The 26,328-nt window shown below is 41.0% G+C and overlaps 2 protein-coding genes and 1 long non-coding RNA gene across 3 annotated transcripts; all 3 read left to right on the forward strand.

The window, feature by feature from the left end:
- Positions 1-851: 851 nt before the first annotated feature.
- On the forward strand, positions 852-16,774 carry LOC138610057 (uncharacterized). Its single transcript, XM_069682752.1, is given in 9 exon segments — positions 852-1,199; positions 1,502-1,555; positions 1,718-2,347; positions 2,452-2,511; positions 4,234-6,966; positions 8,547-8,615; positions 11,332-11,958; positions 13,788-14,972; positions 15,118-16,774. Coding segments are annotated over 9 exon segments (6,834 nt in total). The 5' UTR covers positions 852-1,180; the 3' UTR covers positions 16,575-16,774.
- Positions 16,775-20,934: 4,160 nt separating this feature from the next.
- LOC138609944 (uncharacterized) lies at positions 20,935-24,975 on the forward strand. Its single transcript, XR_011309506.1, has 3 exons — positions 20,935-21,539; positions 24,568-24,639; positions 24,942-24,975. It is a non-coding gene; the product is annotated as an uncharacterized lncRNA (long non-coding RNA).
- Positions 24,976-25,058: 83 nt separating this feature from the next.
- On the forward strand, positions 25,059-25,869 carry LOC138610058 (GTPase IMAP family member 5-like). The gene is made up of 3 exons (XM_069682753.1): positions 25,059-25,066; positions 25,128-25,795; positions 25,853-25,869. The coding sequence occupies exons 1-3, from the start codon at positions 25,059-25,061 to the stop codon at positions 25,867-25,869; spliced, it is 693 nt and encodes a 230-aa protein (XP_069538854.1).
- Positions 25,870-26,328: the final 459 nt, after the last annotated feature.

The raw sequence follows: 26,328 nt of genomic DNA on the forward strand, positions 1-26,328 counted from the left end.
GATTAATGTACAAGAGGATTTCAATGCTGGAGGTGGAAAAGTACAGCAATAAACAATACAACAGAAAAATGATGATTTTAGAAACAGTTATTTAGTTTAGAGCAGATATATTTATTTAGAGTTGTAGAGAAGTAGAGATCCATCTGAAACAAAGCTGTGTCTGTGTGCAACTGATAAAAGTTACCTTTTGAGTGTTAAAGAGCAGCTCCAGGCATGTTTAAGACATATAAAATGCTCTGCTTGAAATAATACATTGTGTCTGATATGTTCTTCTGCAAATTGTTTAATTACCTTGTAAAAATCCTCCCAAGGCACCTCCTCCTCCTCCCTCATTAAAAATTCCTGAATCTGCAGAATCCCCGCCCACTGTGCACGTTTCTAACTGGTTCTGGAATGTTCAGCTTCTCTTTTCATAAAATTACAGCCGAATTCAAAACACGCCATCGTTTAGTGGCTAATAGTTGAAACTTAGCTAGCTTGAAATGTAGTAATTATAGTAGTAACGTTAACGTTAGCAGTCAGTAGCGAGTTTACTAAAATGACGATGACGGTTACAGCTGGCTCGCTCATCGCCGAAGTGGTTGCCGTAGGTTGCACATAATGATGTGCATAGTGTCACCCCGTCCATTAACGGGATTGGCTCCTTAGGTTTGTGACGTCTCAAACCTGCCAATGTGAAAACGTGTTGTTCAGCCTGTCCTTGGTACACTGCAGTTCAAAAGCAGACAGGATGACTGCTTATGTTGTCCCTGATGTGTCTTGTAGCACAGGACACCACATGGAGATGTGGAACACTGGATTTTCACTGGAGGGGTCTGTATGTTATAACTGTTCTATCAACTTTTAAGCCATCAGTTTAAATAACCTGCAGGTTTTTTAAGGATTCACTGACCCCTCGACTTCTGTCAGATCTGTTTCTGTCATTTGTTTGAAAGATGAAGGCAAGACACGCATCAAGTATTGTACGGGATACACTATACATAAGACAATGACCATGAGACAGAAACATCAAACACTAAAACACACCCAAAAATGTTTGCTGTCTGCAGGAAACAAACTGGGCTCCATATCGCTCTGAACATCTTTTCTTTTGTTGTGAAAAACATTCTTTTAAATTCTCTGTTTAGGCTCTCAAACCCAGCATTGAGTTTCCTGTTGATGTTTCCAGCAGAGTGACATCATGGCGGCTGCAGCAGCAGGTGAGTGTAGTCAGACTTTATTAGTCTGGATGACTCTCTTCTCTCTGTCTACATATCATACAGACAACCAAAGAGCTTTGTGCTCACATGTTGAATCAGCTCAGTGAGTCCTGGATTAAAGATCAAAGAACAAACCTGGAGCACCTGATGGCAATGACACTGTTGTTTCTATCATGAGCAGGTGTATTACATGCAGCATGACATTATATTATATATCCTTATTAATCTAACTGTGATAATGTAATGCAATGAAAGACTGTGGTTACCTGTGACTACATCTGTCTGTGTCCTTACAATCACAGATGATCTGCATCCTCTGAGGCGCAGAAACAGCTACAACTTCCTGCCACCTGACAGTGAGTGAAACTTTAATCCTGATGTTAAAAAACAAATCTGTGTTTTCAGTGTTTTGCAGGTAACATGTGTCAGTAGGTAACCAAACCCCTGAAACTAAACAGCAATGAAACTCTAAATAAATGTAAATGTGAGTCAATCTTTTCCTCATCTTTGTTTTTCAGTGTCTGAGCTGAGGGTTGTTCTGCTGGGGAACAGCTGGTCTGAGAGGAGTTCAGTGGGAAACCTCATACTGGGAGAGACTGTGTTCAACACTGAGAAGGAACCAGACCAGTGTCAAAGAATTAGTGGAACATTAGAGGGGAAAAAAATAGCTGTTATCAACACTCCAGATGTGTTAAATGTCAACATCTCTCACAAACAGCTGACAGATTATGTGACAAACTGTGCGAGTGTCTCTGATCCTGGACCTCATGTGTTCCTGCTGCTTCTACAGCCTGAAAACTTCACTGAGGAACACAAACAGAGTCTCTGCAGAGTCCTCGAAAGTTTCAGTGATCGATCATTTGATCATTCACTGTTATTGATATCAACACAGAGAGAGGAGAGTCCAGGTTTCAAGCAGTACAAGGAACACCCTCTATTGAAAGAGATGATCAGAAAGTGTAAATACAGATACTTGGAGCAGAAGAACCTCGAACATTCAGAGCTGTTAACACGCTTGGGTCAAATCTTAAAGGAGAACAATGGAGAGCATGTCAGCTATGAAGCATTTGAGGAAGCAACAGCTAGCTTACCAGCTCAGGAAAGAAAAAAACAAAAGACTTCTATCATGAGCTCTGTTAAATCTCTTGGTAAGTGCAGAAATGGGCGAGAAACACCTTCACATCAGATCACATCGGTTGTCATTATCTTAATAAGAATTAAGCTGCAAATGAATTTGCTCATGTTTTCACAGGGCTGTCTGCAGTAACAGCAATCACTGCAAACTTGCCAGAGAAAACCCTTTTGTCTCAAAGTGAGTAAATCACAGTGTTATTCATGTATTTGCAGAAGCCTCTTTTCTCACTAACACAATTCTTCACCATTGGAAGGCCATAAAAACAATCCCTTTAATATCTTTTATCCTTTCACACGCCAGCTCTCCCTTCAGTTACATTTACTCAGTCAGGCAGCCCCCGACTGAAGGATTTCCTACTCGTCAATATTAATTAAATTATTTAAATATATAACTTGGCAGGGGATCAGAAAATGGTCTGAAAAAGAATGTCATTAGCAGTATTTAACACAGTGCTACAGTGCAGAAAAATACAACAACTGTTATAATAAGACTTTAACATAGAAAGTTTACAGCATTTGCATAAAGAGAGCTGCAGCTTAACATGTCCAGAAAACCAGAAAGAAGACTGAACATTATTTAAACACAAGATAATATTAGTCCCCTGCTTTAACCTATGAACCGAAGCTGGAGACAGCTGGTTTCTTTAGGCTGATTCAGTTGGCTTTAGTCGGGCTCGGAGCTGCTACCTCGATAACCTCCAAACCACTGAAGAATGGTTGTGAGATGTCGTGGTAATGTTGGTAAACTAGTGAACAGTCTCCCCCTGCCTCCTGGTCACAAGCACGGTCTCCACACATGCTCATCAGAAACACACACACACATACAGAAATAGTGAGAGGGATGTCCGCTGGTACATCCCTCCTGGAAATGCATTGCTTGAGGTGTGACGCCTCGTGTTTAATATGGACCCGCTGTTTTAATAGATTTCAGGGCTGTCATTCTGTTTGACGCTGTTCTTAGATTGCTTCCATGTTTCCTGTCAACAAAGCAGCAGACACGTACAGAGAGAGAAACTGAAAGAGGCGGGGCCGGGGTATGGGCAGGGTGGGGGTGAAGGGAAGCGAGGTACATTTAAGTGGGCATAAGTAAAATCAGGTAAAGAATGCAGCACTATTGAAAGGTGCAAACATGTGTAAATTACTTAAACAGTGTAATGTATTTTTTATCTAATACTGATCAAGAGTTCCACCGCCATGTGTGGGAAACACTGCATTGTGTATGCCAAGCAACTGTTTGCTGCTCAAAGCATGCTGGGTAACCTGGAATCGCAGTTAAAGCTGGTGGTGCGGCGAGAATGAAAATGTAAACGCTGCTCACATCAAGACAGCCAATCAAGCTGCAGCGTTTGTGCATTATGTACAGATAAGAGAGCAACACAAATGTACCATACATGATAATGGAGCAAGATAAAAAACTTGTTGTCCTCTAATGTCTTACAATCATATTGTTGATGTTTCATTAATAACTACAAAGCAGCTGTCATTTTATACAGTTCTACTTCTTGAACAGCATCCACTTTCTAACAGTGCTCCCCCTTATTATGTCACACATCATACACAAAACATATTCTGTTAATTATGCACAACTACAACACCCTTATGGGGAGCTGTCTGTATTAACAATACAGGTCTGCTGTATCTACTTATTTAATGTATTTCTTTTTTGATGGGATTTGTGTTGTAACCTTTAAAACAAGGATAATTCATGTTCACGTTCTTTACTGTCAGATACAAAACAATTACAGTGAAGCAGCTGTTGGCAAATTCATTCTTGAATCAAGTCTCCCTCAGACTTTACAGGGTTAGGGTTATCTGACTTTACAGATATAATTGTTAACAAAGTGTTGTGATTTCAGCCTCATTGTCACTTTGTCATTATTTTCTCTCTGTTGTTTTACAGCATCTGGGATCAGGATCGTGCTGCTGGGAAAAAGTGAGGACAAACAGACAAAACTTGATAACCTCATCACCAGCGGTCACGCTGTTCATTACCAAAGAAGTTCCCATACTAGGCACTGCGTGGCTACCTGTAGAGAGTGGAAAGGAGAACCATTAACATTAGTGAAAACTCCAGACATGTTCAGTCTGCCTGATGAGGCTGTGAGAAGAGAGGTGAAGAGCTGTGAGAGTCTTTGTCCTCCTGGACCAAATGTTCTGCTGCTGTTAGTGAAACCTTCTGATTTCACTGAGGAGAACAGACGAACACTGAAGTTCATCCTGAGTCTGTTTGGACAAGATGCTTTAAAACACTCGATGGTCATCGTGACACACAAGGAGAATGAAAGGTACACTGTCAATCATCTCCTTAAAGACTGTGGAGGAAGACACTACAGCATGTTTAAAGATGATCACAACATGTTAATGAAGAAGATTGAGAACATTGTGCATGAAAACAAAGGAACCTTCCTCACCTTCACTGAAGAGTCCTTAAGACCAAAGTCTGGACCCAACAAAGCAGCTCTAAACCTGCTTCTGTGTGGGAGGAGAGGAGCAGGGAAGACTTCAGCAGCCGAGGCCATTTTAGGTCAGACAGATGTTCATTCAGTCTCCAGCTCATCAGAGTGTGTTAAACATCAGGGAGAGGTGTGTGGACGTTGGGTTTCCCTGGTGGAGCTGCCTGCCTTGTATGGAAAACCTCAGGAGGCAGTGATGGAGGAATCATTCAGGTGCATCTCCCTCTGTGATCCTGAGGGTGTCCACGCCTTCATCCTGGTCCTACCTGTGGGTCCCCTCACTGATGAAGACAAGGGAGAGTTAAAGACCCTCCAGAACACCTTCAGCTCTCGAGTCAATGACTTCACCATGATTGTGTTCACTGTGGAGTCAGATCCTAAAGATCCAGCTGTTGTTAACTTTGTAGAAGGAAGCAAAGACATCCAGGAGCTCCTTCAGAGCTGTGGAGGAAGATCTTTGGTTCTCAACATCAAGGACAAGCAGCAGATCCCAGAGCTGCTGGACGAGGTGGAAAAGATGAGAGTTGAAGGACCCAGATCCTTCACAATAAAGACGTTTAGCAAGGCTCACACTGAGAAGGTTTCAAGACTAGAAGCTGAACTGAGGGATCTAAAAAATCCAAGTGAGATGGGAATGGATGACCGAATTCAGAACAGAGAGTGTCTCAGGATGGTGCTGATTGGGAAGACTGGAAATGGGAAAAGTGCAACTGGAAACAACATTTTGGGCAATAAGCTTTTTAACTCCACTGCCAGCTCAAAGTCAGTGACCAAGTTTTGTCAAAAAGCAACAGGACAGATTGATGGGCAGTTTGTCGCTGTGGTCGACACCCCTGGCTTGTTTGACACGACTCTGTCCAATGATGACGTTCAACAGGAGCTTCTGAAATGCATCAGCTTGTTGAGTCCTGGACCTCACGTGTTCTTACTGGTGCTGCAGATTGGCCGATTGACACAGGAAGAAAAGGACTCTGTGGAACTGATCAAAAAATATTTTGGCAAGAATTCAGGAAATTTTATCATCATTGTATTCACCAGAGGGGACGACCTCAGTGAGTCAATTCAGAGATACATAGAAGACAGTGATGACTTTTTGAAAAAACTGATAAATGACTGTGGAGGAAGATACCAGGTCTTCAATAATAAGAATCAAACAGACCGCACACAAGTCAGAGAGTTACTAACAAAGTCTAACAGAATGCTGACGGAAAATGGTGAGCGCTACTACACCTCAGAGATGTTCCAAGAGGCGGAGGCAGCGATTCAGAAGGAAGTGGAGAAGATCCTGAAGGAAAAAGAAGAAGAAATGCAGAAACAGAAGGAAGAGCTTCAGAGAAAACATGAGCAAGAAATGGAAGCAGTGAAGAAAAGAATGGAACAACAGAAAGCAGAAAATGAACAGGAGAGACACAAACAACTTAAAGAAATGGAGAAAAACATCAACAATGAGCGTGAGGAGAGAAGGAAAGAGCAGGAAAAGAGAGAAGAGGAGGACAGGGAGAAGGAAGGGCTGTACGAACGCCAACAACAGGAGTGGGAGCAGAAATTTAAAACTCTGGAGAAAAAAATTAAATCAGAATCGGAGGAAAAGAAAACTATTGACAGAAAGTGGGAGCAGAGCAAAGAAGAGATGAAAAAACAGAAGGAGGACTGGGAGTGGGAAAGAAATGAATGGTGGGAGAAAAGAAGAAATGAGAATGAACAGAAACGACTTGATGAGGAAACAAAAATGAAAAATCTCCAAGAAGAATACGAGCAGGAAAGACAAAACCATGAAAAGAGAAGAAAAGAAGAAGAGCGAATAAGAAGAGAACAGGAGGAAAAGGAGAGAAGAGAATTAGAGGAAAACTATAAGAAGAAACTGGAGGACGTGAAGACCAAGTATGAAGAGGAGGCCAGAAAACAAGCTGAAGAACTCAATGACTTCAGACAGAAATACACAAAGGACTTTGCAGCGCTGGTTGAGAGACACATGGAGGAAATGTATGAGTTGAAGCTAAAACATAACAGACAAGTGCAAGAGGCAGAGGGGAGGCATGACAAAGAGTACACTCTGTTACAAGACCTCTCAAGAAGTAAAGAAAAACATCTAAAAGAACAAACAGAGGACCTGAAGAAAACGCAGGAACAAGAAATAAACGAACTGAAAGAAAAATACAGAAACAAATGTATCATCCTCTGATCTCTCCATCAGACTCTCATCATAACGTTAGCTGATGGAACATGGAAGGGTTGGGTTAGTACACTGAATGTTTCTTTCTAAATGACTGATGTACATGACACGACAACATGATCAATGCGTCCAATGAGGCCGCTAAGAAACTTCTGGGACATAAACAGGACTTGACTTTTTCTGTGTTTCATTTCAGTAACAATTTGATGGTCTCATTTTCACTGCTGGGTGCTGAAAAAACTACATTCACATGGATTCAGGCTCATGGTTGATGACAGGCCAATGAGCTTTTAGTGGCAAATATAAAAGTAGCTCTCTTAAATAATAATATAAAACCACAAGCGATCTGGTTCATGTTAATGCAACACACACTTTTTCTTAAGACGCACTTAAGCAACAAATACACCAAGTGCAGTTCTCATTTCACTGTATGATTTTACGCTACGGACAAAGTTCACAGAAATGATCAGTTTGAAATCGAATACTTACAAAATTCCTAATATTACAGGCAATAATCTAACTTGTCTCACGTCTCCAATTCACAGTTGGACTGTAAACTATGACCAGCACACGTACAAGTCCAGTCAAGTTTAATTCTATTGCACATTTAAAACAATGTGAGCGGACCGAAGTGCTTCACAGACATAAGACAAAGGAAGAGGAAGCGTTGGCCTGGAAATCTTTTATCACTCATCTGAGTAACTGCTGACTTCACCAGAGAGCTCCCAGAGGTTATCTCTGTCGTATGATAGCTGACAGATTCCAAACAGTAGTCAGTATTATTACAATAATGACATGAGATAAAAACCCAGAATAATTCTATTGAACATAATTATTACATTCTTTGTCTAAAAACATCAAATATCTTAATGTGGGTTTCATTTTGTCGTCCCGCCAACCCATCAGGTTGTTTGTTTTGCTACTGCTGTTTAGGGAGAGTTGTCCATCTGAGGTCGACCTTCTGCCTAAATCCACGTGTATATACGTGTAACTGTCCAGCAGCTGTTAGTTTTCCTTGTCACCTCACACACCCTGTTTGTAATACCAATACACAAGCCTCCATTGTGTTTACTCATCCTGAGCAATATAACAGACATTCATTGAAATGGAAATCTTCATGACTGTGGCAGCAATATACTGATAGTGTCTTATTGCTTGATATTTTTTTCTCTTAATTCAAATATTTTGTTTTTTATCAGCAGTCACAGTGTTCTGTTTATATACAGTATGTGCAACTAGGAAGCCACACATGCTGTATAATTGTAACTTTTGTCAGGAACCTGCTGTATGGAGCTCAGGTTATGTTTAATGACCAGTGTAATGTGCAGATGATGAAGTGTCGATTTATGAAGCAAATATTGTTTCCAATAAGTTTACGTGCTTTCTGTTTTTTGTTTTGCTTTTTTATATTTGAAACTGTCTCACAACTCCTCATTGAATTATTCTCAAAATTACAATATTCAGTCATTCAGACACTAAACATTACTCAAACTGTCATCTGTTTTAAATGTATGTTAAGAGGGTGAGCTGCCACAAGAGGGCGCCCTGTGTATATGAACTTTCCATAAGAGTGACTATCTGCTTCAGACCGACACAAGAAGCTGTTCTGCTGCAGACTGAGCCCACCTGAGGGCTCCAACACAGCAAAGACACAAGGTAAAGGTGTGTGTCAGGTACAGGAAGGGGCGGGGCATCAATACTGCAGTGTGTGTCTGACTACTGCTTCTTAATTCAGTTTGAATGCACATCATACCCGTGGTTCCCGTTCCTCCAATCATTGATGGTAGAATTTTTTCTCGAGGTGTTGGTCGTTTTATTTTGTAAAAAAGTTTCTATTATTGAAAAAGATGTTTGTGTGTTTCCTGTATTTGCTTTGATGCATTCTACTGTCAGTTCTTTCATTTATAAACATTTAACAAGCCAGTAAAAATAATAAGGACTTATTTTTAGATTTGATTTTAAGTTTTTCTCGATGTAAAATGAGCTGTTTTTCATTGTGCTTTTGTTAATAAAAATATTCTCAACAAAACACATTTTCAGACGTCACCTTTGTCTTTTTTTTTACTTTTTAATTTAGCATTTAATAGTCCATTAGTTTAATTAATAATGTACAGATTAATTGATTATGTAATGATCAGTAGCTGCTCTTCATGATTTAGTTTGCAACAGGTTTTTAAAAGTTTGTTGTAAAATTGTACTTTTAAAAATTAAAGTCATTTCCAAGTCAGGCTTTGTGTTGTGAAGTGAAAATACATAACATCCATGGAACAATGTGATGAAATGTTTTGTATGTGTTTTGGTCTGAATCAAGCGGTCCTGATGACTTTTCAGTCTCTGTTTAATCTCTGAAATGTCTCTGAAATGAGCTGATTGACTGAGAAGTCTGTGACAAGCATTTAGGCGGAAAGGAATTTTCAGACGTCAGTAGAGGAAGTCGTTCCAGTTGTGATCAGACATTTTGTTTGCAGCAGTTATTCCATGTGAGAGACTCAGTGAGATCTTCTCTTCGGCCATTTGTATCAGCTTAAAGAAATGTCTTTGTGCTCCATCAAAGAGATGAGACCTGCTGAATATCTATCAAGACTTTCTTTAATAGACTTTAAAAGGAAACAGAAGCCATGGTTACACAGCTTTGAATGTTTGGGAGTTATTTGGTGTGTGAAAAGTAACTTTCCTGTTTTAATCCACTTTTCTAAAAGATTTAACTTCATGTTATGTTGTTATGTTGTTGACAGTGTTTGCTTTAACTAATCATTTCCTGTTTGTTGGTGTCTGTTGTGTCTCCTTGTTGATCTTTGTTCTCTTTGTCTCTGGTCTTTGCATCATTGATTTGTCTTTATAATGTGGAGTTGTTCCAAGTTTATCTTTCCTCTTCAATATGAATTAGTCTCATGCATCTTTATTTCAACTCAGGTCAGGTTCTTATGAAGCAACTTGCACCACACGCATCCAGCCCCCTGAACATGTTTAAAGCCTCATGAGGACTTTTTTCACTCAGTGACAAATAATCCGTCAAATTTCAACTCATAACAACTCATAAATAAAGTAGAATATTCTATCAGTAATTTTACATGAGCACAAGGCGATTGTTGACGTCAGCACTTTAAATGTAATCACCTGTCCTCAGGTGGGTGTTGTCCGTTCACAGCTTGTGAACTCTAATAACCAAGTTGGAGCAGCTTTCTGTTCACTCACACATCATAGTGCCTGATAGTAAAACAGAGACTTCACCTGACACACCGTCAGCTTTAGACCAATGACTTCAGATTAATGTACAAGATGATTTAAATGCTGGAGATGGAAAAGTACAGAAATAAATAAGACACCAGAAAAATTATGACTTATAACTTATGTAGTTTTTGTTCTTCAGACCAGATATTTTCAGTCAGAGTTGTGGAGAAGTAGAGATCCATCTGAAACAGTGCTGTCTGTGTGCAACTCTGATCAAAGTTACCTTCTGAGTGTTAAATCGTCTAACTGTTCTCTCAACTTTAAAGCCTTCAGTTTAAATCACCTGCAGGTTTAAGTTTTTTAAACTGAAGCTTTACTTAGGCTTCACTGACACCTGCAACTCTTTGGCAGACCTGTGTGTTTGAAAGGTAAAGGCAAGACATGAATCAATTATTGTATAGGTAACACTAAACATAAAACAATAAACAGAAACAAGAAACACAGAAATACAGAACAATGTTTGCTGTCTGCAGGAAACAAACTGGGCTCCATATCGCTCTGAACATCTTTTCTTTTGTTGTGAAAAACATTCTTTTAAATTCTCTGTTTAGGCTCTCAAACCCAGCATTGAGTTTCCTGTTGATGTTTCCAGCAGAGTGACATCATGGCGGCTGCAGCAGCAGGTGAGTGTAGTCAGACTTTATTAGTCTGGATGACTCTCTTCTCTCTGTCTACATATCATACAGACAACCAAAGAGCTTTGTGCTCACATGTTGAATCAGCTCAGTGAGTCCTGGATTAAAGAACAAAGAACAAACCTGGAGCACCTGATGGCAATGACACTGTTGTTTCTATCATGAGCAGGTGTATTACATGCAGCATTACATTATATTATATATCCTTATTAATCTAACTGTGATAATGTAATGCAATGAAAGACTGTGATTACCTGTGACTACATTTGTCTGTGTCCTTCCAATCACAGATGATCTGCATCCTCTGAGGCGCAGAAACAGCTTTGAGTTCCTGCCACCTGACAGTGAGTGAAACTTTAATCCTGATGTTAAAAAACAAATCTGTGTTTTCAGTGTTTTGCAGGTAACATGTGTCAGTAGGTAACCAAACCCCTGAAACTAAACAGCAATGAAACTCTAAATAAATGTAAATGTGAGTCGATCTTTTCCTCATCTTTGTTTTTCAGTGTCTGAGCTGAGGGTTGTTCTGCTGGGGAACAGCTGGTCTGAGAGGAGTTCAGTGGGAAACATCATACTGGGAGAGACTGTGTTCAACACTGAGAAGGAACCAGACCAGTGTCAAAGAATTAGCAGAATATTAGAGGGGAAAAGAATAGCTGTTATCAACACTCCAGATGTGTTAAATGTCAACATCTCTCACAAACAGCTGACAGATTATGTGACAAACTGTGCGAGTGTCTCTGATCCTGGACCTCGTGTGTTCCTGCTGCTTCTACAGCCTGAAAACTTCACTGAGGAACACAAACAGAGTCTCTGCAGAGTCCTCGAAAGTTTCAGTGATCGATCATTTGATCATTCACTGTTATTGATATCAACACAGAGAGAGGAGAGTCCAGGTTTCAAGAAGAAGTACATGGAACACCCTCTATTGAACGAGATGATCAGAAAGTGTAAATACAGATACTTGGAGCAGAAGAACCTCGAACATTCAGAGCTGTTAACACGCTTGGGTCAAATCTTAAAGGAGAACAATGGAGAGCATGTCAGCTATGAAGCATTTGAGGAAGCGACAGATAGCTTACCAGCTCAGGAAAGACCAAAACAAAAGATCACAGATGCAGTTAAAGCTGCTGGTAAGTGCGGAAACAATTTTGACATTGATGAAAACCTTGTTCACACAAACTTCTTTACCTTTATGACAAAATTAAGCTGTAAATAATGAGGTCATCTTTTCACAGGACCGTCTGCGGTTAAAAGATTGTCTTCATACTTCTCAGAGAAAAAGCTCCTTTCTCAAAGTAAGTAAAGATATTGCAATATTAATCATGATTTTGGCATCTTTTTTCCAGCATTAGACCAAACACATTGCATAATTCTTCAATGTTAAAAAGGAAAAACACAAACTTTTAACATGAATCAGTTAGCATGCCCTATGGGTTCATATTTAGTGCCTTTCCTTGTGTAAAATAATTCAAAGCTGCCTTTTCTTCAAATTATCCAAATGTTGTTACTGAACAGCAATCAAGAGTGTTAAAGGCAAACTGTAGCCCCTTTCACACATGCACTGCCCTCCTGAACATTTCCTGACATTACCCGGGTGGGCTGCATGTGTGAAAGCAAACGGACGATATTTTGACCCCAACATTACCCCGACTTTGTCCTGCCAGCGACCTAGTATCACGTCAGGAGAAAGTCCAGGTCGGCCGATGTGTGAACACAGCAGGAAATACTCAGCAGGAACATTCACTGCGAGCGAGCGAGCGACAGGGGAAGGGAGGGGGGCGGTGGGTACTGCTTCCCACACACCTTTACCTGCTGTACCTGCACACAGCAGCTCTTTCTGTTTCTCTCTCCCTATCCGTCTGCTCTGTTCATATTCATCATGAGCTGCATGTTTTACAAAGTCGCCCAAAAAAACACCTGCATCTAGTTTCCACAGCAGCAGGTGAGCCGCGCGTGAAGGAGACTCCTTGTTAAGTTGGGCGGCTGTGTCTCAGTGGTAGAGTCAGTCGTCTTTATATCGGAAGGTTGGCGGTTCGATCCCTGACTGCTACATCACATGTCGAGGTGTCCTTGGGCAAGACACTGAACCCCAAATTGCCAGTGGCATAGCCATCGGGTATGAATGGGCATAGATCTGATAGGAGATTGGCACTTGGGCCTTTGCCATCAGTGTGTGAATGTGTGAATGTGACATGTAGTGTAAAAGCAGCTTTGGTACAGTCCATTTACCTTTTACATGTCGACACGATCAAACCCGACCAATGAGACACAACACAGCTGCACTTAAGATCTTTTAAAACAGAATCAGAAGGTCCATATTTAAAAAAGATGTCGCTCCTCAATCAATGCATTTACAGGAGGGACCAGAGAACGTGTTTGTGTGTGTGTGTGTGTGTGTGTGTGTGTGTGTGTGTTTTCTGATGAGCATGTGGGAGACACTGCTGCAGGTATGGGAGAGACAGAACACGAGGGGCGAGTGTCCAGTAAGTTAATCGATCGTGGATGACAATCTTTTTGACAGATAAAAAAAAGACACGACAGTATTAGTCACTAAATAAACTTGGCCCCCTCCCCGCCCCCGCCACCCCTCCGTGTCAGAAAGGCAAAAATCTCCCGCTGTGAGGGACGTGTCAAAGGGCAACTCTGGGTAATGTCACTCAAAGGTCAAACGGTCCTTAAAATGTCAGGAGTGCCTGTGTGAAAGGGGCTATATACATTTCCATCCACCACCATGACCTCCACATACACTGCTCAGTTTGGTCAAACAATATTTCTGTGTTGGTTTTGATCTTTTTTTCAAAAATGTCGTTTTTGGTTATTCACCTTTTAAACAAGGTTAATTGTTCATGTCAATCATCAATTTCTTTAGTGTCATTGGCTGGAAATCTCCTCATGTCGACAAAGTGTAGTGATTTCAGCCTCATTAGGTTTGTGTGATTCTATTTTCTCTCCATTACAGCATCTGGGATCAGGATCGTGCTGCTGGGAAAAAGTGAAGACAAACTGACAAAACTTGTTAACTTCATTATCAGCAGTCAAGCTTTTCATCATGAGAAAACTTCCCCAACAAGGCGTTGTGTCACCACATCTGGACAGTGGAGAGAAAAACCATTAACAGTAGTGAAAACTCCAGACATGTTCAGTCTGACTGAGGAGGCTGTGAGAAGAGAGGTGAAGAGCTGTGAGAGTCTTTGTCCTCCTGGACCAAATGTTCTGCTGCTGTTAGTGAAACCTTCTGATTTCACTGAGGAGAACAGACGAACACTGAAGTTCATCCTGAGTCTGTTTGGACAAGATGCTTTAAAACACTCGATGGTCATCATGACACACAAGGAGACTGAAAGTTACCCTGTCAATCATCTCCTTAAAGACTGTGGAGGAAGACACCACATCATGTTTAAAGATGATCACAACATGTTAATGAAGAAGATTGAGAACATTGTGCATGAAAACAAAGGAACCTTCCTCACCTTCACTGAAGAGTCCTTAAGACCAAAGTCTGGACCCAACAAAGCAGCTCTAAACCTGCTTCTGTGTGGGAGGAGAGGAGCAGGGAAGACTTCAACAGCCGAGGCCATTTTAGGTCAGACAGATGTTCATTCAGTCTCCAGCTCATCAGAGTGTGTTAAACATCAGGGAGAGGTGTGTGGACGTTGGCTTTCCCTGGTGGAGCTGCCTGCCTTGTATGGAAAACCTCAGGAGGCAGTGATGGAGGAATCACTCAGGTGTATCTCCCTCTGTGATCCTGAGGGTGTCCACGCCTTCATCCTGGTCCTACCTGTGGGTCCCCTCACTGATGAAGACAAGGGAGATTTAAAGACCCTCCAGAACACCTTCAGCTCTCGAGTCAATGACTTCACCATGATTGTGTTCACTGTGGAGTCAGATCCTACAGCTCCAGCTGTTGTTAACTTTGTAGAAGGAAGCAAAGACATCCAGGAGCTCCTTCAGAGCTGTGGAGGAAGATCTTTGGTTCTCAACATCAAGGACAAGCAGCAGATCCCAGAGCTGTTGGACGAGGTGGAAAGAATGAGACTCTACGAAGACAAACCAATCAGCTACACAACAGAAACATTTGCTTATGCACAAATAGAGAAGATCAGCACACTACAGGCTGAGCTGAAAACAAAAAGCCTGCTCAGCTGTAAGTAACATACAATTTCTAATTATAAATAAAATAAATCACTTATTTTTCTGGGTCATAAACAACCTGTTTAACGTTTTACCTTGCAGGCCATCTTTTAAAAACGTCAGAATTTGAAGTAACTTAAAGCTTTCTTATTTCTCAGGTGATGATGAGAAGCAGAGCCCAGAGTGTCTCAGGATTGTGCTGATCGGGAAGACTGGCTGTGGAAAGAGCTCTTCAGGAAACACCATTCTAGGAAGAGACGAGTTTACAGCCAAATCAAGCCAAACATCAGTCACCAAACGATGTCAGAAAGCACATGGTGAAGTGGACGGTCGTCCAGTAGTCATGGTCGACACTCCTGGTCTGTTTGACAACAGTTTGTCCCATGAAGAGGTTCATGAAGAGATGATAAAGTGCATCAGTCTTCTGGCTCCAGGACCACACGTCTTCCTGTTGGTGTTACAAATTGGCAGACTCACAGAAGAGGAGAAGGAGACATTAAAACTGATCAAGGAAGTGTTTGGGAAAAATGCAGAAAAGTTCATTATCATTCTTTTCACAAGAGGAGATAAAATAAAACAGGACAACATGTCCATTGAAGAATACATTGAAAAGAAATGTGATGATTCATTTAAGAAACTGATCGCTGACTGTGGAGGAAGATACCATGTGTTTAATAACTATGATAAACAAAACCAAACACAAGTCAGTGAGCTGATAACAAAGATCGACACAATGGTGAAGGAAAATGGAGGCAGCTGCTTCACCAATGAGATGCTGCAGGAGGCTGAAGCAGCTATAAAGAAAGAGATGGAGAGGATCCTGAAGGAGAAGGAAGAAGAGATGAGGAGAGAGAGGGAGGAACTTCAAAGAAAACATGAAGAAGAAATGGAAGCAATTAAAAAAAGAGTGGAAGAACAGAGAGCAGAAACTGAAAAGGAGAGAAAACTGAGAGCAAAACAGCTGAAAGAAAAGGAGGAAAAAATCAACAAGGAACGTGAGGAGAGAGAGAAAGAACAGAACAAAAGAGAAGAAGAAGACAGCAAGAGAAAGGAACAGGAAGATATTTTACGACAGGAGTGGGAACAGAAACATGCAGCTTTAAAGACAAAGATGAAGGCAGAATTGGAGGAAAAGGAAACCATTGACAGAAAGCTGGAGGAGACCAGAGCAAAGATGAGAGAAGAAAGAGAGAACTGGGAGAAGAAGCTTAACCAATGGTGGGAAAAACAACACCAAGAAAATGAACAGAGACGACAGGACGAAGAAACAAGAATAAAAAAGCTCCAAGAAGAATACAAACAGGAAAGAGAAAAGAATGAAAAGAAAAGAAAAGAAGATCGAATGAGACATGAACAGGAAGAAAAGGAAAGAAGAGAATTAGAGGAAAACTATAAAAAGAAAATGGAGGAAATAAAGACTAAGTATGAAGAGGCCAGAAAACAAGCTGAAGAACTCAATGAGTTCAGATAGAAATACACAAAGGACTTTGCAGCGCTGGTTGAGAGACACATGGAGGAAATAAACGACTTGAAGCTAAAACATAACAGACAAGTGCAAGAGGCAGAGGGGAGGCATGACAAAGAGTTCACTGTTAGAAAACTTTTCAAGAAGTAAAGAAAAACATGTAAAAGAACAAACAGAGGACCTGAAGAAAAAGCATGAACAAGAAATGAACTGGAAGAAAAATACAAAGACAAATGTATCATCCTCTGATCTCTCCATCGACTCTCGTTAACGTTAGCTGATGGAACATCATTTGTTTTGCTTTTTCAGTGGACCATAGAAGGGTTGGGCTAATACACTGTTTCAAATAGCGCCAGCTGTTTCCTCGCAATGCTAGCAGAGACCTGAAAAAAACCCAAGTGAGTTGGTATTTGAGTCTGTTGTTAGACTCCGCCTTTCCTCTCTGGTGGACAGACCACTGCTGGGTGATGAAAAAAAATGTATGCTACATTTGCACGGATTCAAGCTCATGGTTGATGACGGACCAATGTCATTTCAATGACTAATGTCAGTATAGCCTACTATAAGTAGCTCTCTCTCATAATGTAAAACCACAGGCGATCTGGACAATGAGAGAGTAAGAATTTTAATGCAACACACAATTTATTTTTAAGACGCACATAAGCAACACATACACCAGTTCTTATTATCAATACCTGGCAAGTATGGTGCCGCGGATGGCTGCCTCTTGTGTTGGTGCGCGTTGTTTTGTCTTGTTTTGTTTGGAAACACCGTTTTTTTACCATCATCAGCCAGGACCTCAGGTGGGAGCTGAACATCAGCTCCCTCATCAAAAAGGGACAGCAGAGGATGTACTTCCTGCGGCAGCTGAAGAAGTTCAACCTGCCAAAGACAATGATGGTGCACTTGTACACCGCCATCGTTGAGTCCATCCTCACCTGCTCCATCACCGTCTGGTACGCTGCTGCTACTGCCAGGGACAAGGGCAGGCTGCAGCGTATCATCCGCTCTGCAGAGAGGGTGATGGGCTGCAATCTGCCATCTCTCGAGGACCTGTTCACCTCCAGGACCCTGAGGCGTGCAGGTAAGATCGAGGCCGACCCCTCTCACCCCGGTCACAGTCTCTCTGAGACCCTCCCCTCTGGCAAGAGGCTGCGCTCTATCAGGACCAAAACCTCCCGACACAGGAACAGTTTCTTCCCCTCTGCTGCCAGCCTCATCAACAAGGACCCAACCCCACCCCACCCCCCCACGTGACACGGACTCTCATCCGGCCCCTCAGTCACTCAACACACTCACAAGTATTCAGTCTGTAATTCAGACTACGTGTTACATTAAGGCACACTGGACTCAAATTCCTTGTGTGTGTAAACCTACGTGGCAATAAACCTGATTCTGATTCTGATTTCACTGTTGACGTTGAAAATCAATGGATGCCCCAAAATATTTTAACCTTTTGCCCTCCCAAAGATAGGAATAATCATTGGTTTAATCTTTCTGTATCATTTTAATTTTCATACGTATTTTTAATTTAGGGGATTACTGAATAAATATTTTGAAAGGAAAACATCCAGTGTCCTGTGTCCTGGGGTCCGTTTCACAAAGCAGGTTCAACAAACTCTGAGTCTAACCCTGAACTCTGAGTCGATCTACTCTGAGATAGGAAACTCTGAGTTTTCGGTTCCAGAACAGCTGATCAGAGTTAGTTCAATCAACTCTGAGTAGGTTCACCCGGAGTTCAGTGCGTGCACGCTGACTGTAAAAAGTCAGCATTAATGGAGCCCCGACACCACGAGTCACCATGGCAACGGTACACAAAAAGAGGTCCTCTACGTCACACCAGTGGAGCTCGAAATCCTCATGCGGGTGTTCAGTGAATACGAGCATGTTTTTAGAAACATAAAGTAACACGGCTGCAGCTGCAAAAGAGAGAGAAGCAGCGTGGGAAGAAACTGCTGCTCGAGTTAATGCGCAAGTTTGAACTGGTCTATTTATTTAATACTTAATCACGACCGGAAGCTAAAATTTATATTAATTTAGGAGCAATGAAGCGGGAGAAAAAAACATACATGGAAGCACTTCGATCATATTTTAAATATTAAACAGATTAAATATCATTCAGTGGCTGTTTTAATGAGCATCAGCTTTATCCCTAACATGATGCTGACTTCACATACATTATAATTCATGTTGATTAAACTGAATGTGTTAGTTTAAATAAATATAAAAATTTCAATAACTTACGGTGTCTTATCTGAGTGCTCTCGGCAGTGGTGGTGGAAAATCTACAAATGATGACTTTGACACAGATTTGTCTTTTGATTTTTTTTATCATAATTAGACTTTAATATGAGACTTTTGCAAAGCGGTCAGAGCAGCACAGAGACGCAACGTTTCTTCTTTTAATTCGGTAACCGCTTAAACACACGCGTGAGACGGGCTGAATGAATGAAGAAGTAATGAGGGTTTTATATTCTAGAGGGAGGAGACGGAGCGAAACTCTGAGTTTCCTGAAGAAAACCTGCTCGCGACCAGGTTAGGTTCATAGAGTCTGTTACTACGGTAACTGACCGAGAGCTTAAGTTACCTCCCTTTGTGAAACGGAAAACTCAGAGTTTCCCTCATTTCAGGGTTAACAGACTCAGAGTTTTCAATAAACCTGCTTTGTGAAACGGACCCCTGGTGGCGCACAGACAAGAACAGTAACAGCCAAGAGAGTTTAGTGTTGACATTTAAAACTACAGCTGACAAGATAATAGTGAATTCAATATTTAGAAACACACTTTATTAATGCAATTTAGTATCTGTACAGCCTATTCGTAGAGGGTTGCAGGGGACTAGATCCAATTCCAGCTAACTCTAAACAGGATGTGGGTTTTTTTGCAATAAAAGAAAAGATCAAAATGATTAATTAATAAATGTCTGTTTAACCACTGAGCGGCTGATACTAAGGATGACCAGCTAAAGAGAAAGGGCTATGTCCGGTGGGGCGGCTGTGGCTCAGTGGTAGAGCTGGTCGTCCTTCAGTTGGAAGGTTGCTGGTTTGATTCCCAGCCCATCAGTCTACATGTCGAAGTGTCCTTGGGCAAGACACTGAACCCCAAATTGCAGTAGCCATCAGGTATGAATATGATGACTGACTGACAGTTGGGCACCTTACGTCGCAGCCTCTGCCATCAGTGTGTGAATGTGTGTGTGAATGTGACACGTAGTGTAAAAGCAGCTTTGAGTGGTCACAAGACCAGAAAAACAGTCCATTTACTATGACTGTTTATTATTGATCATTCATAGAGGAACAAACTTACATGACAGGTTGGACCTTTAACAAGTTTTTTTTTATATTTAACATTAAAATCAAATTGTAGAAGTTTGCATAAATTAGCAAAAGATTTTCAGCTTTTTAACATAAAATGGGCCAATTGTCAAAACGCTCTTTTAAAAAGAACCATTGTAATGTTTGTCAGCCATCACCGCTGTCACAACACAACTGGAAGTTTATATTTATCGTACAGAATGAGTGTTTTTAATGCTTTTTATTTTATATTATATTAAATGAAGGCCTTTGTCTTTAACAGCTCGGCTGTGGCTGCAGACATGTTAACTTCTATAGCCTCTGTCATAAGAGTGCTATACTCTTCTGCCAGCAGGGGGAACTAGAGAGCTGCTCTTAATTCTCCCCTCACAAGCAGGGGTAGTTTATCTGTGGCTGAAACAGAAGAAGTACTCGGATCTTTCTCCTCGATAAAAGTAGCACAGTGTAGAAAAACTTTGTTAAAAGTTAAAGTCCTGCATTCAAATGTTTGCATGAATCAAAAGTACCAGTGTATGAGTGTTTAAACATGCTAAACCCTCAGAGGCCCGGCTCTGAACGTACCACATCTCGGCTGTTTTAAACTCTCTAATCGTACCTATTTCTGACTGAATGTGGACAAACACTAAATATCCAAACACACCAGACTATTAACTGTTTCATAGCAATATTTTTTGTAGGACATTATTATTAATAGAAGAAATACCAAGTTCAAACAATATCGCTGTCACCCACTGACCCCCAAGCTCTCTGTTTTGGACCGATTTGAACAAATTTACAAACAAGAACTTGAGCAGTAATATTTTTCATTTGTTGTAACGATGTTAAGAAATATGTATTAACTACAGAATAAAAGTGTGATACACATAATAATGGATTTGTTTAAATGTTACAACAATACAAAACTGGCCTTTGAAGTCTTATTCACACAAACTGCACCATCATGTGTCTTTAGTCACTTAGAGGATGTTTTCAACGCTCCAGCTTTTCGAACTAACCCCCAGCCCTAAAACAGACACCTGATGAATAAAGACAGTTACAACTACACGAGGAACACCTGAACACACCATGCATTTAAACTGTTACAGCTACTTTATCAGTATGTCACCTTTTTAGGTGAAATAGAACAAATCCCTTTTAAAACTCAACTGCTGTGAATCTTCATGTGGAAAGATTGGACGGTTTATATTAAAACATTTGTACATTTTGTAAATTAATTACACAACAGTAGTTTAATTTACTGACGAGCCCCCATTTGTTACCACCTGGCTCAGGGCTGGTAACACAAAGGGAGGCCACACACTCATACATCAGTCATAAAGTAATTTATTTAACTTTAATTACCAAACATACAAACTGGTGTGATGTGCAAGTATGAGAGTTATCAGTCATGTCTGAAGAGTGAGGATGAGGGAGAATGTGGTGTGATGCCTGTGATGGATGCTGCTAACCAAACAGGACAAAGGCTGAGGAGGATGCAGCCGGCCCAGCTGAGAGAGAAATACACTGTGACTGTAAGAAAGGCAGGCCTTCATGGTGTGTTGGAGGCCCAGCCCAGCTGCACCCACATGCCAACTCACAATACCTGAAAGACAAGCAGTGAGTGATGACAGGTAGGCAGGGTGGGAGTGGTCATCACACCTATCAGGAGTCTGTATCATCAGACACAGCCAATAAGAACAGAGTCTGGAGAACCAATAATCAAAGTGAACAATCTCACAGAACCTGATTCTTTTTAGCTTTCCTTGTGACTTTTATTACTTTCACTTTGACTGCTGATTGTGTCGCAGCAAGAAATTCATCAGGTGAGTGACCTCGACCAAAACTAGAGAAAGAAAAACACCCAGTAATTACAGTAATGATGTGATATCTGTGTTTGTTTGTTTGTTAGAGGAGTTGATTTAAGAGCTGCAGGATTTTCCAGATTCATGTTATCCAAGAATTCCCACAACATGCTCTCGTCAGTCGACTCTTAACATCAGATTCACAGTTTCTTATGACAGAAACTAACTGTTCTGGAAACATGATCCAGTGTAGGTTTAATGTGTCGACACTTTCCTGCTGTAACATGTAATATGTGTCGCTTGTTGGTTGTGATCATCCAAGTCAGGCTTTGTGTTGTGAAGTGAAAATACATAACATCCATGGAACAATGTGATGAAATGTTTTGTATGTGTTTTGGTCTGAATCAAGCGGTCCTGATGACTTTTCAGTCTCTGTTTAATCTCTGAAATGTCTCTGAAATGAGCTGATTGACTGAGAAGTCTGTGACAAGCATTTAGGCGGAAAGGAATTTTCAGACGTCAGTAGAGGAAGTTGTTCCAGTTGTGATCAGACATTTTGTTTGCAGCAGTTATTCCATGTGAGAGACTCAGTGAGATCTTCTCTTCGGCCATTTGTATCAGCTTAAAGAAATGTCTTTGTGCTCCATCAAAGAGATGAGACCTGCTGAATATCTATCAAGACTTTCTTTAATAGACTTTAAAAGGAAACAGAAGCCATGGTTACACAGCTTTGAATGTTTGGGAGTTATTTGGTGTGTGAAAAGTAACTTTCCTGTTTTAATCCACTTTTCTAAAAGATTTAACTTCATGTTATGTTGTTATGTTGTTGACAGTGTTTGCTTTAACTAATCATTTCCTGTTTGTTGGTGTCTGTTGTGTCTCCTTGTTGATCTTTGTTCTCTTTGTCTCTGGTCTTTGCATCATTGATTTGTCTTTATAATGTGGAGTTGTTCCAAGTTTATCTTTCCTCTTCAATATGAATTAGTCTCATGCATCTTTATTTCAACTCAGGTCAGGTTCTTATGAAGCAACTTGCACCACACGCATCCAGCCCCCTGAACATGTTTAAAGCCTCATGAGGACTTTTTTCACTCAGTGACAAATAATCCGTCAAAGGTCTCAACGACACATAAATAAAGTAGAATATTCTATCAGTAATTTTACATCAGCACAAGGCGATTGTTGATGTCAGCACTTTAAATGTAATCACCTGTCCTCAGGTGGGTGTTGTCCGTTCACAGCTTGTGAACTCTAATAACCAAGTTGGAGCAGCTTTCTGTTCGCTCACTCTGTCACAAATCAGAGAGAACCCATACGCAGAATCACAGGGCAGAGGCAGGAGTAAGGCAGCAACAGTTATTTTACTTTGTTTGTCAGGCAGAGCAAAGTACAGTCCTTTCCAGAGGTCAAAACCACAAATCAGAGTAAGGCAGAAGTGCAGAGGCGACAGGCACAAGTTCAGGAACAGGCAGCAAACACAGGTCAAAATCCAAAAGGCAATACATACAGAAATAGAGAGGATGCAAAGCAGGCAGAAGCTCAAACTACGATCTGGCAAATGACAAAGGCAAGATGGATGTTTAAGTACTGAGGGGTAATGAGCTAACAAGCCACAGGTGTGTGGCAGGATGAGCAGGCTGGCAAACTATTGGCTGACAGACAAATGAGGGGGAGAGTCAGTGGCATGGAAGAAGCTTGCAGGTGCTGACTGGATAATGAGCAGAGGGGTGTGTGCACAGGAGAAGCAGTGAGAGGGTGGGGTCTAAGAGGAGCAGGAGGCTCCAGCAGAGTCTAGGGCCCAATCCCAATCTCCACCCTAAAGCCTAAGCACTGAACACTCACAGACTTTAATGGCGTCAGGCGTCCAGTGCGTCAGTCCGTGAGGGTCTGAGAACTGCATAAAAATGACGAATGGGACGCACTATCATGGCATCACACGTTGCCTGGAAACCAGATGGGCCATTACATTTAAGAAGTAAAAAAGCCGACCTGCAGCAGGTACTTGTGTGTCTGACAGTGTTTACATATTTCAAGATAAGATAAGCTTCATTTAACAAAGTATCAAAAGTCAGAAAGGCATTGATGTTAATCATTTGTGAATATTTAATTGTTGTCACTTACAGATAAACGTATTTGCGGTTCCCGTCACCGTCCATGCTCGAATTATTTACATTTATTATTATTTTTTGGTCAAACTTTATTGAACTACTTCAATGTACAAACATTTGTTTACATTTAGTGGAGGGCTGGACAATCACGTTTGTATACGTCACCAAGTTTGCTATGAATCCTGGGTAAATCCCACAGGAAAGTCTGCAGATATGCTGACTCTCGGAAAGTCCGCATCAGAGCCCTCACACACTTGCTGATCTGACAGTGGGACAGCACTAAGCACTCACGCACTTACCGGGAACGCGCCTCAAAGTCCGTGAGTGTGGAGATTGGGATTGGGCCAATGACACACACATCATAGTGCCTGATAGTAAAACAGAAACTTCATCTGTCACACCGTCAGCTTAGGACCAACATTTAAATCCTCTTGTTTAATCTGAAGTCACTGGAGATGGAAAAGTACAGAAATAAACAATACACCAGAAAATGATGATTTTAGAAAGTTATTTAGTTTTTGTTCTTCAGACCAGATATTTTCAGTCAGAGTTGTGGAGAAGTAGAGATCCATCTGAAACAGTGCTGTCTGTGTGCAACTCTGATCAAAGTTACCTTCTGAGTGTTAAATCGTCTAACTGTTCTCTCAACTTTAAAGCCTTCAGTTTAAATCACCTGCAGGTTAAAGTTTTTTAAAGTGAAGCTTTACTTAGGCTTCACTGACACCTGCAACTCTTTGGCAGACCTGTGTGTTTGAAAGGTAAAGGCAAGACATGCATCAATTATTGTATAGGTAACACTAAACATAAAACAATAAACAGAAACATGAAACACAGAAATACAGAACAATGTTTGCTGTCTGCAGGAAACAAACTGGGCTCCATATCGCTCTGAACATCTTTTCTTTTGTTGTGAAAAACATTCTTTTAAATTCTCTGTTTAGGCTCTCAAACCCAGCATTGAGTTTCCTGTTGATGTTTCCAGCAGAGTGACATCATGGCGGCTGCAGCAGCAGGTGAGTGTAGTCAGACTTTATTAGTCTGGATGACTCTCTTCTCTCTGTCTACATATCATACAGACAACCAAAGAGCTTTGTGCTCACATGTTGAATCAGCTCAGTGAGTCCTGGATTAAAGAACAAAGAACAAACCTGGAGCACCTGATGGCAATGACACTGTTGTTTCTATCATGAGCAGGTGTATTACATGCAGCATGACATTATATTATATATCCTTATTAATCTAACTGTGATAATGTAATGCAATGAAAGACTGTGATTACCTGTGACTACATTTGTCTGTGTCCTTCCAATCACAGATGATCTGCATCCTCTGAGGCGCAGAAACAGCTATGAGTTCCTGCCACCTTTAAGTGAGTGAAACTTTAATCCTGATGTTAAAAACAAATCTGTGTTTTCAGTGTTTTGCAGGTAACATGTGTCAGTAGGTAACCAAACCCCTGAAACTAAACAGCAATGAAACTCTAAATAAATGTAAATGTGAGTCAATCTTTTCCTCATCTTTGTTTTTCAGTGTCTGAGCTGAGGGTTGTTCTGCTGGGGAACAGCTGGTCTGAGAGGAGTTCAGTGGGAAACCTCATACTGGGAGAGACTGTGTTCGACACTGAGAAGGAACCAGACCAGTGTCAAAGAATTAGTGGAACATTAGAGGGGAAAAGAATAGCTGTTATCAACACTCCAGATGTGTTAAATGTCAACATCTCTCACAAACAGCTGACAGATTATGTGACAAACTGTGCGAGTGTCTCTGATCCTGGACCTCATGTGTTCCTGCTGCTTCTACAGCCTGAAAACTTCACTGAGGAACACAAACTGAGTCTCTGCAGAGTCCTCGAAAGTTTCAGTGATCGATCATTTGATCATTCACTGTTATTGATATCAACACAGAGAGAGGAGAGTCCAGGTTTCAAGAAGTACAAGGAACACCCTCTATTGAACGAGATGATCAGAAAGTGTAAATACAGATACTTGGAGCAGAAGAACCTCGAACATTCAGAGCTGTTAACACGCTTGGGTCAAATCTTAAAGGAGAACAATGGAGAGCATGTCAGCTATGAAGTATTTGAGGAAGCGACAGATAGCTTACCAGATGATGAAAGACCAAAACAACAGGAAACACAGACTCCTCTCATAGATGCTGTTAAAGCTGCTGGTAGGTGCAGAAACATTTCTCAAAACACCTTGTTCACATGTTTTTTCTTATCTTTAGAATTAAGCTGCAAATGAATGAGGTCATCTTTTCACAGGGCTGTCTGCAGGCAGGATAATCACTCTAAACTTCCCAGAGAAAAACGTGTTGTCTCAAAGTAAGTAAATTCATCACAGTATTGATAATGTATTTGCAGATTCATCTTTTCTCACGAACATGTCACACAATTCTCCAGCACTGAAAGGCAATAAACTATTTTTGTCTTTGATCATGTCACATGCCAGCTCTCCCTTCAATTACATTTATTAAGTAAATGGACTGTACTTATATAGTTTTCTAGTCTTTGCGACCACTCAAAGCTGCTTTTACACTACATGTCACATTCACCCATCCACACACACATTCACACACTGATGGCAGAGGCTGCTACATAAAGTGCCGACTGTCAATCAGTTATCACATTCAGACCCGTTGGCTATGCCACCGGGAGCAATTTGGGGGTCTTGCCAAGGACACTTTGACATGAAGACTGAGGG

The sequence above is a fragment of the Semicossyphus pulcher genome, unplaced genomic scaffold, assembly GCF_022749685.1.
Source record: "Semicossyphus pulcher isolate SPU_LCO1_2020_fin unplaced genomic scaffold, fSemPul1.0.p SCAF_6, whole genome shotgun sequence".
In the NCBI taxonomy this organism is placed as follows: domain Eukaryota; kingdom Metazoa; phylum Chordata; class Actinopteri; order Labriformes; family Labridae; genus Semicossyphus; species Semicossyphus pulcher.